This window comes from Heptranchias perlo, chromosome 13, assembly GCF_035084215.1.
Source record: "Heptranchias perlo isolate sHepPer1 chromosome 13, sHepPer1.hap1, whole genome shotgun sequence".
NCBI lineage: Eukaryota > Metazoa > Chordata > Chondrichthyes > Hexanchiformes > Hexanchidae > Heptranchias > Heptranchias perlo.
The window spans coordinates 25,043,876-25,060,017 of NC_090337.1; the positions used below are offsets into that span (position 1 = coordinate 25,043,876).

A 16,142-nucleotide genomic window follows, 5' to 3' on the forward strand; every position below is an offset into this window, starting at 1 on the left:
ATTGGTATTTTGAAGTGCGTAACAAAATTAAATGGAGTCCCTCTGTTTCTAGTCTCCTAGATACCTTGCTATAGATTGGACAGAATATAATACAATGCAATTTACATTTCTTTCCTTAGTCTGTGTGCAGTAGAGCTGAGTCTGCTGGGAACCGACTTTAACCATCCTGAAGCAGCATCACGTGACAAACAGCTCTTCCCTTTAATTTTCTCTTGTTGGTTTTGAATTTTCTTAAACGTCTACATTCTGGACATGTCCTTTAACATTCTCGCTTCCGTTGCATTTGGGGGAGCTCATGCAGCTCAGACTTTGCAACATACCTAAAGTGAGAGCATTTGACCCGGTCTCTACCTGCAGTAACACTTCTATTTTAAAGCACCATCCTCTTGATAAGCTTATACTTCAATTTCAGAAACAATCAAATTTTTATGAAAATATGGTCAATTTGAATTTCCCACTCAACAAATCTTTGTAAGTGGAGATGGTTGACAACATGTAGGGAAAGGAGTATCAAATTCAGACATAATTACAAGAAAGGCTCTGGATAAAGCAACCTAGGTTAGATGAATTGGCTCTCGTCTACCCTGGTTAAGTGACCACTATAGCCTTTGTCCCAACAATGATGACTCCTTCAAAAAGGATGTTCTTGCACTGGAGTACGTAGAATACTAACAAAACTGATTTCAGTATTCAAAACACAAACTTATGAGATGTTGAATTTATTCTCATTGGAGGAAATACTGAGATACAGGATGCATGTTTTGAAATGTTTAAAGTGGATGTAAGCGGGTTAGCTAACTTGAACAAATTCTTCAACGGTATGTGTGGAATAAATGCCAAAAGTAGATGAACTGCTTGGGAAATAATTAATAATCAATAATAATGATGAAGGGTTATACAAGGATAAGCATAGACATAGTTTATGAAATACACTATGAACATGATAGTTCCTTTGATCCATTGGAACCACTGGAATGTAATTTGTGGAATAATGTAGATACCCTGGAGTTTTACTAATTACCATAAATCATGGAGGATTTTCAGAGTTTTGTCTTCTTGCAAGTTTTATCTACGATTACTCACCTTTCTTAGGAAATTAATCAAGTTGGGCAAAGTCCAGGATAGTGTAATTGTATATGGTCTACTGAAAGCAGCAGCTACATAAGCAAAATGGCCTTTTCTTGTTCTACAATTCGATCTTACGGCTGTAAGTTTGGCTATAACACAATACCTTTTAACTCAAATTCATCCACTCCATCAGTAGATCCAGAATCTGATAATGGTGCAGAATCATGGGAACTGATAGGGGACCCACTCTCTGTGGTGGTGAAGGCTGTGGAGGAGAAAACATTTTTAGTGAAAATTTAGCATTTTACTGTAGGGCCTCACTTAGCAACTGAACTAGATGTAAAGTTAATAAGGCAGCAGATAAGCCCAAGATGAATTAACACAACCATCCGATTTGGCTGAGTGGTAGCATCCTCACCTCGGAGCCAGAAGGTTGTGGGTTCAAGACCCACTCCAGGGACTTGAGCACATAATCTAGGCTGACACTTCAGTTCAGTGCTGAGGGAGTGCTGCACTGTCCAAGGTGCCGTCTTTCAGATGAGACGTTAAACGGAAGTCCCATCTGCCTTCTCTGGTGGACGTAAAACATCCCATGGTACTATTCGAAGACGAGCAGGAGAGTTCTCCCCAGTGTACTAGCCAAAATTTATCCCTCAACCAACATCACTTAAAAACAAATTACTGGCCATTTATCTTATTGCTGTTTGTGGAACCTTGCTGTGTGCAAATTAGCTGGCACATTTCCTTACATTACAACAGTGACTACATTTCAAAAAGTACTTCATTGGCTGTAAAGCACTTTGGGCATCCTGAGGTCATAAAAGGTGCTATATAAATGCAAGTTTTTTCTTTCTTATTTAAATATTTGATAGAAGTGGAAGGAAAGAAAATCCATCTTATAGTAATTCAAAATTTATTGTCTGTTCAGGTTAAAAAGAGTCACTTTTTTAAAGTTCTGACTGAGACACTCCGGATCACTCAGCATTAGATGATGTTCCAGCTCTATCACATTATCGGCTTCCATAAACCCTTCCAAGTCAGTATCAACACTGACTCTCAATTTTCAACTATAATTTTCATTTCTTTTAATAGAATTTTCCTTACCAGACATTGATTTCATATTAGACTTTAGATAGTCTAATATTTTAATAATAATCTGAAGAGACTCAATCCTGACTCAATTTTGCGATCCAACTTCAATTTTTCTCCCTCTTCCTAAAGGATTTTCCACTGTAATAAATTTCTGCCATGGTTCCTACATTATCTGTTTAACCCACAATATTATGTAGTGGTGAAGAATGTCAGTGAGAATTTCTCCCTTTATTATTTTACATGTTTAAATATACTCACTCCTCATGCACTGCTTTTGTATTCCTTTTCTCCCCATTCAGGATAGTTCCCTGGTAGGAAGTACCCTCTTTTAGGAGCAAATAATAGATGGTCTTGGCTCTGGGGTTCTCCAGCGCCATTGTTAAAACTCTTCTACAGCTGGCTTGCATAACGGGGCTCATCATGCTAGATTCTCCAAAGATAACGCACTTTGCCATTCAACACCCCACCTACCCTTGGGCTGCCACCTACTTAGTCAGTGCTGGAAATTAAATTCACATATCCTGTGGTTGGCCTTCTAACATTCTGCCACTTCAGCGTACATCCGGACTGACTCAATATTCAATGGTTTCTTTTCATTTATATACCACATTTACACAGCCATACATACTGTCTGACTCAGTGTCCCTGATTCCAGGCAGGAGCTTTTTAGTATGGATCTGTTGCCGTCGAATACGGATTTTCTGTTTTAGTTCTCTTATTTCTTTGTCACTGTCCTCTTCATCATAATCCACCATTTGTTTCTTCACCAGGTTGCACTTCATCAGTTCAATGGCAGCAATCAGTGATTCAGAGATACTGAAATGGGCATTCTCCTAAACAAAGGGTTGAGTTTACATAGTATCAACATTTTTTTTTAAAATACAAGGTGGGGAGCGAGAGAGAGGAGAGGAGAGGAGAATTATTGAGAGAATCCCCAAACTGAGGAATTCTCACAAATTAGGCTAAGATTTTTATTATCTAAAAATCAACTTTGGACACCTTTGCAGCTGGTGAAACGGAAGTACCTGGACAAACTTCAGTTCTAGGCCCCAGCATTTCCAAAATAAAACAGCTCTCGTTAGGAGGGAAATTTTTAGATTTTTTTTCTCCCTGCTCTCCCAAAGAACAAGCAGCATATGAAAAAAGTTTACAATTTTAAGCAGCAATCCTGTGTCTCAGACCTCGGATGAATACAAAATTCACCTTGTGGTTCACCTCCCAGTAACAATCACCACTGTTCTGTTGAATTCAGGTCAGAAGTGGTTGTCACACATCCTTTACTTACTTTCCCTAGCTCATAAGAACATAAGAAATAGGAGCAGGAGTAGGCCACAAGGCCCCTTGGGCCTGTTCTGCCATTCAATAAGATCATGGCGGATCTTCGACCTCAACTCAGCATGGATGCCCACACTATCAATGAAGCATTTTAATCAGTGTCTAAAGAGACAGGCCATCTTTATCATTTTGATATACTTTCAGACCATATTTGGTAATTATTTTTTTAAAAATGCAGGTTAGACAGTGAAGATAGAAAATATTAAGTTAGCCAACTTTCAAGTGATTAAAAATTTACTGGTCCATATTTCAATCTCAAAACATATTTTTAAAATCCCTATACAGCTTTATTGCATCTGTACATAGAGTGAATCGCTATTAAATAGAATGATATTAATATGTTACAGTTTGGTATCTGGTAGAAGCGGAGTTTTTGAATCTGCATCCAATTAAAATGTGAACCATGTAAAATGGAGCCATTAAAAAAAAGTCAAACATGTCTGAAAGCAAAACATTATTTTACAGTGAGCTGATTTTAATCCTAAACTATTTCACAGGTTATAAAAAATTTGCAACAGATTGTTTATCATCATGTAAAATAGCCCCGGAATTACAAGAAACAAAATGACAAAGTGGCCTGGAACACAATAGATGGCAATCTATCCTTTTACCCCAGGACCTGAACACAAATCCAACCCAAACAGATGGTCTGAAAGTCTGCCCGTAAGACAGCCGTCAGGGTGTTAAATCTGGCTCCTGGTGGACAAGAGCCCATAGAATAAAAACTAATCATAATTGGGAATGGCTAATGTTAGAAAATGAAAAATGCTACGGCAACAGAGAGAGCTCCTCTGAAACAAGAACAAATGTTATATCAGAGTAGAAAAATCTTCACTGTACTTCATCTGAACTGTGCTGTAGTTGGTCTGGGTGTGCTCACTTTGAGAAGAACAGGGCACTAAATTGAGCCGTGTAGCACCCGTTGTTTTGCCGCTTTGCAGCCTCCCGGAGATCCAAGATGGCATCTTGGATGCGCACGCTTCTAGCATGACATGCTCCAGACACCACCTTGGTAAAGGGTTTAGTGCATGAGCAAATAACGAACGCCGGCATCATGTAAAGTAGGGAGAATGAGTCTGATCAGTGTGCAACGCTAATTTAAAGTGATACACACCATTTTGGCACTTAATGCTCCGCTCAACCGTGATCATCTACACATGTCTTAGCATGCCTGGAGGACCCCTTACCAGCGCTATTTAAAGGGACCATGCAGCATTTACAGGTTAGTTGATGGATTATTGCTTCTGGCTGCTGATGTATTTGTACCTGTTTTTGGAGGTCTCCTATACTTCGATACTAGGACGAGGGGACGTAGCCTAACATTTAGAGCCAGGACGGGCAGCAGTGAAGTTAGGGAACGCATCTACATGCAAAGGAACATTCTTCTGCAAACGGCAGTTGATGCTACCTCAATTGTGAATTTTATAACTGAGGTTGATAGATTTCTGTGAACCAAGGGTATTCAGGGATATGGGGCTACGGCAGGTATATGGAGTTGGGTCACAGATCATGATCTCATTGAATGGCGAAACAGGCTCAAGGGGCTAAATGCCACTATCACTTGCTGCATCCTGTTATGCGCCACCTTCTCCTGCAAGAAAGCGGGTGATGTGCCGGTCATGATTGAAAAGCTGCCAGTGCGTGTGGTCTGTGAGTTGTGGGTGGGCGGCTTGCAACAGTGGTAATGTGTAAGGGTGAGAGGAAGCATCTGATTGGAAGAGTTGAGTACTGATGGAAAGAGTTTGTTGGTATGTGGGTGATGGGGGAGGTGTAGTACGTGGAGCAGTGGATGCGGCTAGGAGTGCAGTTGTAGGAGATGCCACTTGACGGTTGATCTCACTCACCTTGACCACTCATGTCAAAGCATTGAACTTCTTCCTGCACTGCATCCACATTCGTGGTGCTATGCGCCTGGCATCGACTGTGTCCCCCACTGCCTTTTGAGCATGTGCCTCTTGCCCACCCGTGCGCTCCCATCCCCCCGCGGATATTGGATGGCCCTCCTTCTGTCCACCCTTTGCACCAAGGCCTCTAGAGCATCAGCAGAGAACCTTGGTGCACGCACCCTTGCAGGCCTGGTACCAACTTGGACTGGCAGATTGTTGAGGTGTGGCACGCAGATTGGAGAATGTGGGATTTAGTGGTGCGAAACCTTTATTCAATGTTTTAAAACAACTCAACAGTTTATAAACATAGGGATGGGACCTGCATCTGTGCTTTATGTGTGCGATGTCTGATCTCCGTTCAGACTCCGTGCAGACAGCAGACTGTTATTTTTAGCAAATAGGTACCGGCTACCTTTAAGAGATTCAGGCTCCCCATGCTTGTGGAAAGTACAAATGTCATTAAATCCTCGTGGCAACGCTGGTGCGGAAGGCTGCGTTTAGCTAAGTGCTCAGGCAGGATGAATGCCTCGTCCTGCCTGGGACGGAAGCACTGGGCGCAGGTTAATCGCGGATCGCAATACCTGCGCCAGTGTCAGGCCTTATTCAATTTAACCCTGCAGAAAGCTTAAGAATTGGTGTGGGGCTGATGAATGAAAATGAGACAGCAGACAGCAGGCAGGTACTTTTTAAATATATAGAAATAAAACTGACCAGGAATAAGACACAGTTTATGGAAAGCCAGCAAAACCACTACAGCCCACTTTATTTCAACCTTAGAAAATATCTTCTAGTACACAAAACTGTAAATAAAAAATATAAAAGGGAACAGAAATTCAAGATCCGAAGCAACACTTCAGATATTCAGATCGTTAAGGAAGGAAACATTCTAAACATACCTTTTCTAAATCAGCACAGCTTCCAAAGTCCTGCTCCGATAAATAGCTGATCAAAGATTGACCCTGTAACGGTCGGCGAAACATTCCATCAGAACTGTTTGTGCACTGGGCATGTTCTAGAACAAAGTAAACCAAAACTGCAAATGTAAATTGAGTCATTAGGGCTATGCACCTGAAGATATCAACGTTCACTAGTCTATGACTGTTTATTGCCTAGTTTACCTGCCCAATTATGAGGTGTTTTATTGTAAAGTAATACTCAATGTCAAAATCTCAGTTAACTCTGGAATTCTGCATCATCATATCTAATAAAGCTCCAGCAAAATATATATGAGGTCCCAAATTACATAACCAGAAGATTTCACACATAACCAAATGTTATATATCTTTTAAAAATAGAATTTGTAAACTTCTGAATGGACTGGTTACTCACATGCTGTTTACAGGTATTAGGAACTTATCAGAAGACCATGACATACAGGAAAGGCTTCATTTACTAAAATTAAATAGATAGCTATTGATTGTATCCACAGATACAGAATCATGTGTTTTAGAGCAACTAAACCTCTTATGCAGCATTTGTGATGTAACCGAATTAATTAGCTAATTAAAACAATAATTTTACTGCCGCTACTGCAACACCAAAATGTGATCAAAGCGCTTGTCCAAGAAAATTACACTAACAGGCTAGCTGTTACCATGTGAAATATAGGATAAAATTTGCAATGGTTCTAAAATACTTTAAAGTGTTGCTTGTGACTGCTGTTCTATAAAAAATAAAAGCTGAGACAAGTGGAAAGAGTGAGTTAGATGATGTCTATTCACACTGCCCCGCAAAAAATATAAAAATCTAATTGGATAGGCAGGGAAATCTAAATTATTGGAAATTCTGGGATTCAAAATTCATGACCTACCAAAATCACTTAGTATGACCAGAAATATTCAAAGCAAAAGAATTTAACATATAACTTAAAGCAGCAATGAAGAAAACAGAAGATTTTAAAAAGCCTTTACCAGCTTCCATGTAGGGAGAGCTAGGAGTGCTGACCTCACTGCTCGGAGCTGAGAAAGGACCATATTCCTTCAGGTTTCTGACCTCCGGATGTGATTCTAAAATACAAATTACAGTAATTTGTTTCAGGGACGAGAGACTTAATTTTACTGCAGGGACTTTTATGCTTAAAATTAAATTTCACAGTGTCAGGATATACTGACAGCGATACGTTAAGACAACAGGAAACATGCTTTAAAAAAAAGTAGTTTTTTAAAATTAAGTTAAGCTTTTGTTGTTTAAATGAATCCGGTTAACATTGGAAACTGGCTTCAAGGAGCCAGTGCTTACAAACAAAAAAGGGAATCTCATCTGAATGGGAGGACAGAAGAGAAACAATATCGACACTTGCAAAACCAAAATAAAATTTACTTAAAAACTCTTTTAAAAAATTAACATTGAAACTGATTCCACCATGCAAGACAGATTAAAAAGGAAGAAGTAATGAAAAGCACAATGGTATGAAATGTAAGTTAGGCGCAGAAGTGGTGCCAGTGGTCATATCGAGTAAGCATCAATCAATATCAGTGGAAGGGTTTCGAAAAGTTATGTCCTGCAAGTCATATAATTATGTTGGATAATTTCAGCCTAAATAGTGCTTTTTAACAATGAAAGATGTAAATTTTTTTTGAGTGCTTCCATTTAGTGCTTCCAGTAGATACAAGCTGATTCTAGTAGGTCGGCAGAGGATGGAAACATGCAGCCTCAGCACCTCGAAATGACTCAGTTCAAGACCATGCCCTTTTACACATTAATCATTTAATGGCCAACAACCAAACCTCCTCAGGATATTTATTTTAACACTGCACTTCTCCATTTCTTTTATTTAGTTATCAAGTTATTCCTAAAATAATAACTGTGGATTAAACAATCCAATTGCTGAAGTAATAAAACAAATTCTTTTAATTTTAGGAGGTGCCAGTCAACCAAAGCAGTGTATCAAGAAGTTCCTGTCTGACAGCAGCTCCTGGGTTCCAGTCGCACCCACACAGTTAACCGACATCTCAAAGAAAAAAGACAAAGAAATGTTATGACCCGTTTATACTTGAAGTGGTCCTACAATGTGATAGGTCTCATGGTGCTCAGGAGTGCAATCCATTTACATTGTGCATGAATTTCAGAACACTGGCAATAAATATGAAACTAAGTGCATTGTGTAGCATAATCACAACCTGATTTCTGGCCACTGACTTTCCCTGATTTGTACAGGCCGGCAATGAGAAAACAGCAGAGGTCAGCCACCCACGATTCAGAAAAATAGCTGCCACTGGCTGTTCACGTTCACTTTTGGCAGCTATGTTCCCTCTGGGGCAGCCTCAGAAAACGTCCTGAACGGATTCTTTAGCACCACTTGTGGCCTCCTACATTTTGTATTACGTTCTACTGCTGAAATCAGGGGCCCCACTAGTATAAACATTATTATATCTTTTACATCCCTCACTAATTAATAAAGTAAAATGGAGGTGGATTTTTTACTGCAGGTTTGAGGAATGCTTTCAAATTATGAAAACACCAGTGATGTTCCAACAAGCTGCACCACCCATTGATGGAACAAAGTTTGCACCTGCAATTCCTCGCACAAATTTTCCATCTTGAAAGTGGCACAAGGGGAGATGCTAACTGGGGCATTTCTTCTCAAGGAACAAACAAAGAAATTGTAAACCACTATATCAAAAAGCTGAATTTCACATCCAAACCTGGAGAAAGAGATTTTGTCTCCATCTTTTTCATATGGTGTCAAGTCTCTGGAAAATTTCACTTTTACTTAGGAAATGAAAGAAATTTTTGTAGAGCTTTTTTTTTAATTTTATGCAAGATCCTTTTTCTGTTGAGACTGTCTACAAAATACTCCAGTTGCAATTTTTTTTTGACAAAGGGAGAAGTACATTACTTTATCAAATGGTAATGCTACACTTGTCTTTATTTACATTAGACAGTTTTTTTAGTTTACTATTTACAGGGTATACAAATCTGAACATCCATTCATAAGATCAGATTCTTCACACCCACCACCTGATTGTGTTCACATTTATCTCTACTTTCCCTCATGGTCTAGATATATATTTTGAAACTTATCCCTTTGAAATTAAGGAAGGGCTGATATAATTATACTACAGCATCTGGCTATTCTCTGGTTTTACTTTTCTATTCTGCCTACTCAAAAATCCCCAGATCACCTACATTGAACACACATACTTTAATTATTCATTGTTAACTATAAGCTAAAATATTGGTAGTGTTCAACTATTTTGTTTATTTACATTCTTCAATATAGAATTATGTCACAGCAAAGGGGAAAAAAACAATTTGCAGCAGAGAATTGGCTAAAATAAGCAAAATATCTACAGCCATTAGATGGCAGTGTCAGGTAATTATATTTACCATTAGGAAGTTTCCAACTATTTGTCATCTAGTAATTGTCAAGGTGGTCACTTGTCTATTTGGAATTTTTCTTTCACTACATTCTATAACTAGACAATCCTATTTTATGCATTTGCTGCTAACACACGCACACACACACAATTTCCTAACAATGACAGTGTCAGCACAAAGACATACATACAGAATACTGAAAGCACACACCATGCAGTTCTGGATTATGCAGGCCTGAGCATGGACCATAATGTAGATTAAATGTATATTTTAATTATATTATAAATTATTTAATTTTTCTTCTAATATAAAGTCCAATAATCTTGTGGAACAGAATGAAGATTTTGTTCTCATTTGAATCAGTAAGCTGTATTATTAACTTTTCTAAATCACCTTTTTTGTTGAGTTAAATGGTAAAAATAACAGAAAGAAGGCAAAGGTGCATGACAGGAATTTTATTGGCTGAAACGTCAAAAATTTAGACCAACAACCAGTTCCACTTCTGCACTTTACATATGATAAAGCTGACACTGCTGGTATAATTCATCGTAGTGAAGACTGCATGCTGCTTCATCATACTGAAAACAAAATTTAAGACATCCATTTGCAAACCTTCCACTGGATCCTCTACTATAATAGTGATTTTCCGGAGGTCTCCTTGAGAAAGCCGAAAAGTAACAATGGGGAAATGAAAGGTTACAAGACAGAAGGATTAGAAGTTAGTGCCAAATAGAATTTCTCTTCCTCTGCTCCCAGCCCCCACCCCCAAAAAAACACCATTATTTTCTTCAGCCCAGAATGCAGTATTGTCTAACTCATGGACATGTCTACAGTTAACATCACTTCTTGGCTGACTTGCCAGGAAGCATCACCTGTGTTATGTGAGAAGGCAACTTTCTCTAGCCAGTTTTCTTTCCCTCCTCCAAATGACCAGGCCAAGATTGTATTACCTGCGTCTAGAGGAAGGCCAAGTGTAAATGTGAATTTCAACTAGAATTCAAAAATTGGTCACCATACACGATTATTGTAACAATCCAACTGACTAGTTTTCATTGAACATCTGTTGTTACACAATATGTAATGTTTTGTAATGGCTGCAAATTAAGTTAAGTGCATATAAGCATACATAAGCAAGCATTTTTGTTCAGTTACTAACTATGTAATATTTTTCACTAGAGGAGAGATTTTTATGCATTGGTTCTTGCTTTTTTTACACCTCCTCAGATCATGTGCCATCTATGAGCTGAAAGCAAGCAAGAACACCTTCTCAGGCCACAACCCACAGCTCTGAAACCAGCCATCAAATGGCATGTGAGCACAGCCTGGAGTGACAATTCTTCCCATTTTCTTTCTCAACCTCTACTGGAAGCCAAGATCAATTCACCTTGTGGAACAGTGCATGCACAAGCCTGCATCTTATCACTCCATAGTGGGGTGTGCTGAGCTCCAAATATAGACTTTCCGAGAATTAATTGTTTAGATTAAGTTGATTTTCATCTTCAAACCTACTCCCCTTTTCTCTTTTCCTGAAGCCAGCAAATCATAGAAGTGACATGGTTCTTGTAGCTTCACCAGGTTGGCACCTCATTTTAGGTGCACCTGGTGCTGCTCCTGGCATGCTCTTCTACACTCCTCATTGAACCAGGGTTGATCCCCTGGCTTGCTGGTAATGGTAGAGTGAGGAATATGCCAGGCCATGAGGTTACAGATTGTGGTGGAATACAATTCTGCTGCTGCTGATGGCCCACAGCGCCTCATGGATGCCCAGTTTTGAGCTGCTAGATCTGTTCTGAATCTATCCCATTTAGCACGGTGGTAATGCCACACAACACATTGGATGGTGTCCTCAATGCGAAGACGGGACTTCGTCTCCACGAGGACTGTGCGGTGGTCACTCCTACCAATACTGAGATGAGAGTGACTGCCCTTGACATCAAGGCAGCATTTGACCGAGTGTGGCACCAAGGAGCCCTAGTAAAATTGCAGTCAATGGGAATCAGGGGAAAAACTCTCCAGTGGCTGGAGTCATACCTAGCACAAAGGAAGATGGCAGTGGTTGTTGGAGGCCAATCATCTCAGCCCCAGGGCATTGCTGCAGGAGTTCCTCAGGGCAGTGTACTAGGCCTAACCATCTTCAGCTGCTTCATCAATGACCTTCCCTCCATCATAAGGTCAGAAATGGGGATGTTCGCTGATGATTGCACAGTGTTCAGTTCCATTCGCAACCCCTCAAATAATGAAGCAGTCCGAGCCTGCATGCAGCATGACCTGGACAATATCCAGGCTTGGGCTGATAAGTGGCAAGTAACATTCGTGCCAGACAAATGCCAGGCAATGACCATCTCCAACAAGAGTGTGTCTAATCACCTCCCCTTGACATTCAACGGCATTACCATCGCAGAATCCCCCACCATCAACATCCTGGGGGTCACCATTGACCAGAAACTTAACTAGACCAGCCATATAAATACTGTGGCTACAAGAGCAGGTCAGAGGCTGGGTATTCTGCGGCGAGCAACTCACCTCCTGACTCCCCAAAGCCTTTCCACCATCTACAAGGCACAAGTCAGGAGTGTGATGGAGTACTCTCCATTTGTCTGGATGAGTGCAGCTCCAACAACACTCAACAAGCTCAACACCATCCAGGACAAAGCAGCCCGCTTGATCGGCACCCCATCCACCACCCTAAACATTCACTCCCTTCACCACCAGCGCACTGTGGCTGCAGTGTGTACCATCCACCGGATGCACTGCAGCAACTCGCCAAGCCTTCTTTGACAGCACCTCCCAAACCCACGACCTCTACCACCTAAAAGGACAAGAACAGCAGGTACATGGGAACAACACCACCTGCACGTTCCCCTCCAAGTCACACACCGTCCTGACTTGGAAATATATCGCCGTTCCTTCGTCATCGCTGGGTCAAAATCCTGGAACTCCCTTCCTAACAGCACTGTGGGAGAACCTTCACCACATGGACTGCTGCGGTTCAAGAAGGCGGCTCACCACCACCTTCTCAAGGGCAATTAGGGATGGGCAATAAATGCTGGCCTCGCCAGCAACGCCAACATCCCATGAACAAATTTTTAAAAAAGATACCCATCAGTACCTTTCCTAAGTTACGACTCTTAATATATGAGCTTAGAAAGTAAGTGTTGGCAGACTAGCCAATCATAGGAATTTGATGGAGTCTGTCCTGTGCTGTTTTCACCTGCCACCCACATACTTTCTAATAAAGGTCACTGGATAGACATTAACAGGAATTTTGATTGACTTTGCTCCTCTCTAGCCTAGGCACATTGAGGCCTAAAGTAGGGCTGCACCCTACATTCCAACAGAGGATGAAGTACAAGCCAGGGATTAAAATGGTCTATATGGCTCAGTACCAGCACCATACAGTGTACTTATCCATTGAGGGAGCTACCAATGAGCACATTTTCCACCTCATTCTTTTAGTTAGCATAGGACACTAGTAAAAAAATTCTACTCATTAAACAGTTGCAGCAAGCAATACATAAACCCTTGAAATAAATGTCACTGTACCTGGTGCCTTTGTTGTTGCTATACCAGTATCAGAATGGGAACGGATATGGCTCTTCTTGAAACTGCCCTGTCGTTCCAGGTTCTGGGCTTCAGAAAAGCTGGAACGTCTTGGAAGACTCAGTAGAGATGCACTACAACTAACAGTGATTTTAGGAACTTGCCCTGCATATAGATCCAGTTTCTGTGAACCTCCAGAACAGGAGGAGGAGCTATTGCTGCACTGACTTGACCTGCGATCCCTCCGTCCCAGGTTTCCAATAGCCAAGTACTCTGGTCCATCATCCATTTCACTTGATCCCTCATCTTGTACTTCGCCCCAAGAGTCCTCACCATGGCTAACTGGGGTACTAACTGTTGTCTCACTGACTGGAGAAAATGGTTCCATAGAGGGGATGGTACTGAACTGGTGGATGCCCGAGACCTGATCTGGTACAAGTTTGTCTGTGGACTCTGGAAACAATGCCAGATGACCCCTCTTTTTGGTCTCTTGCTGAGTGTGATTTATATTAATGAAACCTTGTGGTGTCGCACCTATATCAACGAGGGTAGAGAAAAGAAAGAGAACGGACTATTAGTTGCATTTTCTACAATTTAAATAGAAATCAGATGGGTTTATATTGCAGGCTGGACTACAGATAGTTTATGCTTCTGAAGATACAAAGTTACTTGTCCAATCCTTGCATTGATTTTCCTTGAGTAAACCGAAGATTTGCAATGAACTGGACTGTGCTTCTCAATAAAAACTGGCAAACAGAAAGTCAGGACATGGGAGGTTTTACTTCAATGTCTATCTGTTCATAATGCTATTACTTGACTTTTGTCCAAATGTTTAGATTCTTATAGCTCGTTATTACTGTACGTCATTTCACATCGGCATGAGTAAAATTCATATATTGTAATAATTTAGATTTTTACTCTGGTTGCCCTTTCTGGGAAAGGAGATGTTAGGTGTGTGACTAAACCACCATCTAAATCAACCATACGTGATCAAGGGCCAAGTTCAGTGAGGTTTGGTTAATTATTTGTACATAATGAGGATTGTTTAGCCATTCCTACAAATGTAACTGGAGATTTACACCCTTTAAATGTTAACGGCTCCAACACCCTTTAAATGTTAACTGCTCCAAGGAATTCTGGAAAGACTTGAAGAGCTATTCTTTCAAGATTTCAGTTTCAGCTCGTGAGTAGTTACAATGAAAAATAAATTCTCTACTACTACTGTATTAGATTACATTGCTTAAATACACAGATTTAAACTTTGACGTGAATTACAGGCTGACAGATAGAAACCTATAATAAACCAACCACCTGACACAATAAGATAATTAGCTGGCTGTTCAGACTGCTGAAATAAATTACCTTGTCAACAATGCTCAAAAGGTTGAGGTAGTGAAAGATTTTACTTTATTTTCTAGAAATGTTCCAGACTGTGCTCGAGTTTCTTCCTAAAACTATCCTGACATTTAACATAATATCCTGGGAGAGGGGAGAAAAAGGTTAGAAACTAAAAAGATACATTTTTTATTATTCTTCACTTACCCGAAATGTTTAAAGTAGTAGAATGACCTGAGAGGCTGGTATATGAGGTTGTATGTCTTCGCTGGCCTCCCTCTGCAGGGGACATACACTTGGTTCCAGGTAGAGCAGTCAGACTTTGGCTTTTCATTATTGGTAAGGAGGAACTACACTTCCTTGCAAACTAAACAATTGTAAAAACATTAAGATGAGAAACGAACTGCAGATCATGGCTCATCTTCACCTTTCCTGGAACTGAAAAGGTCTAAATTGATGAGCTCAATTTACCGTTATACATGAATTGATTCACTTTGGAGCAGCTGTGTTACAATAAGTTTTTATACTTACAGCACTACCAACAACTTGCATTTAAACAGCGCCATTAACGTGGTAAAACATCCCAAAGCGCTTAAAGACTTCAGATCAAGCCATAAGAAAGCATATGGCTGTTAGCCACAGGCTGGATTCAACACAAAAAATTTGTGCTGATAATTAAATAGGGCTACAGATTTAAAGGGAGAGAAGAAGTCAATTTCTGCTTTTATTACACAAGATTCTGGGATTTTTAGCCACATTTTGGGAATTGAATTCTGCAATTCTGTCCATTTTTCTGTGAAAATCATAATAGATTGGTGCTCAACTGACCTGGGAGAGAACGGAGCAGGAGACCCGGTGAGTATAAAGAGAGCTGTGTAACTGACGGTGCAGCACGAGAGCGGAATCAAAAAATCAAGAAAAAGTCAAAAAGTGACGTCACAGCACAAGGAGGAGTGCAGAGGGTAAGTCAGTAAGTATTTAGTTTATTAATTAGTGTTTTAGTGGTTATTGTTCTTCGTGGTTATGTCTTTAGTGGTTGGTTCGTGTTTTAGTGTTTGCTAAACAGTGAATTGCCTTAAAGCTAAACAAACAGTTTAAATAACTGTTAGCTAACATGGCAGGACAGCTGGGGCCCATCGCATACACATCCTGCGCCATGTGGGAACTCCAGAACACTTTGTGTCCTAGAAAACCACGCGTGCAGGAAGTGCCGCCAACTGCTCGAGCTCAGAGTTTCTGGGCTTGAAGGGTGGCTGGCGTCACTACAGTGCATACGAGAAGCTGAGAGTTTTATGGAAAGCACATTTCACCCCGCAGCTAGAGAGTTCAGGCAGAGAGGAAGTGGGTGACCAACAGACAGACTAGAAGGAACACACAGGCAATGCAGGAATCCCCTGGGAGTCCGGCACTCAAAAACCAGTATTCAGTGTTGAATACCAGTAAGGGTGTTGACACCTCGGGGGAGTGCAGTCAGAATCAAATCCACGGCACTGTGGGAGACTCAGTTGCACTGGGGGGGCACAAGAAATGCAGTTGTTATAGGGGATTAGATAGCTAGAGGGATAG

General features: G+C 40.5%; 2 protein-coding genes across 4 annotated transcripts in view; one reads left to right on the forward strand and one right to left on the reverse strand.

Moving 5' to 3' along the window:
- The window catches only part of rubcn (rubicon autophagy regulator), a 67,628-nt gene that overhangs the window by 30,159 nt on the left and 21,327 nt on the right, over positions 1-16,142 (reverse strand). For 2 of the 3 annotated variants that reach the window (XM_067995178.1, XM_067995177.1), the window contains exons 6-11: positions 14,784-14,943; positions 13,245-13,775; positions 7,292-7,387; positions 6,278-6,393; positions 2,789-2,993; positions 1,232-1,333 (exon numbers count right to left, since the gene is read on the reverse strand). In XM_067995178.1, the coding sequence (XP_067851279.1) occupies positions 1,232-1,333; positions 2,789-2,993; positions 6,278-6,393; positions 7,292-7,387; positions 13,245-13,775; positions 14,784-14,943 (1,210 nt within the window). Of the gene's footprint in view, positions 1-1,231; positions 1,334-2,788; positions 2,994-6,277; positions 6,394-7,291; positions 7,388-10,313; positions 10,359-13,244; positions 13,776-14,783; positions 14,944-16,142 lie in introns of all 3 variants that reach the window. The other variant, XM_067995179.1, reaches the window with a different exon arrangement.
- The window catches only part of rpl35a (ribosomal protein L35a), a 290,790-nt gene that overhangs the window by 28,129 nt on the left and 246,519 nt on the right, over positions 1-16,142 (forward strand). The window lies entirely within an intron of this gene.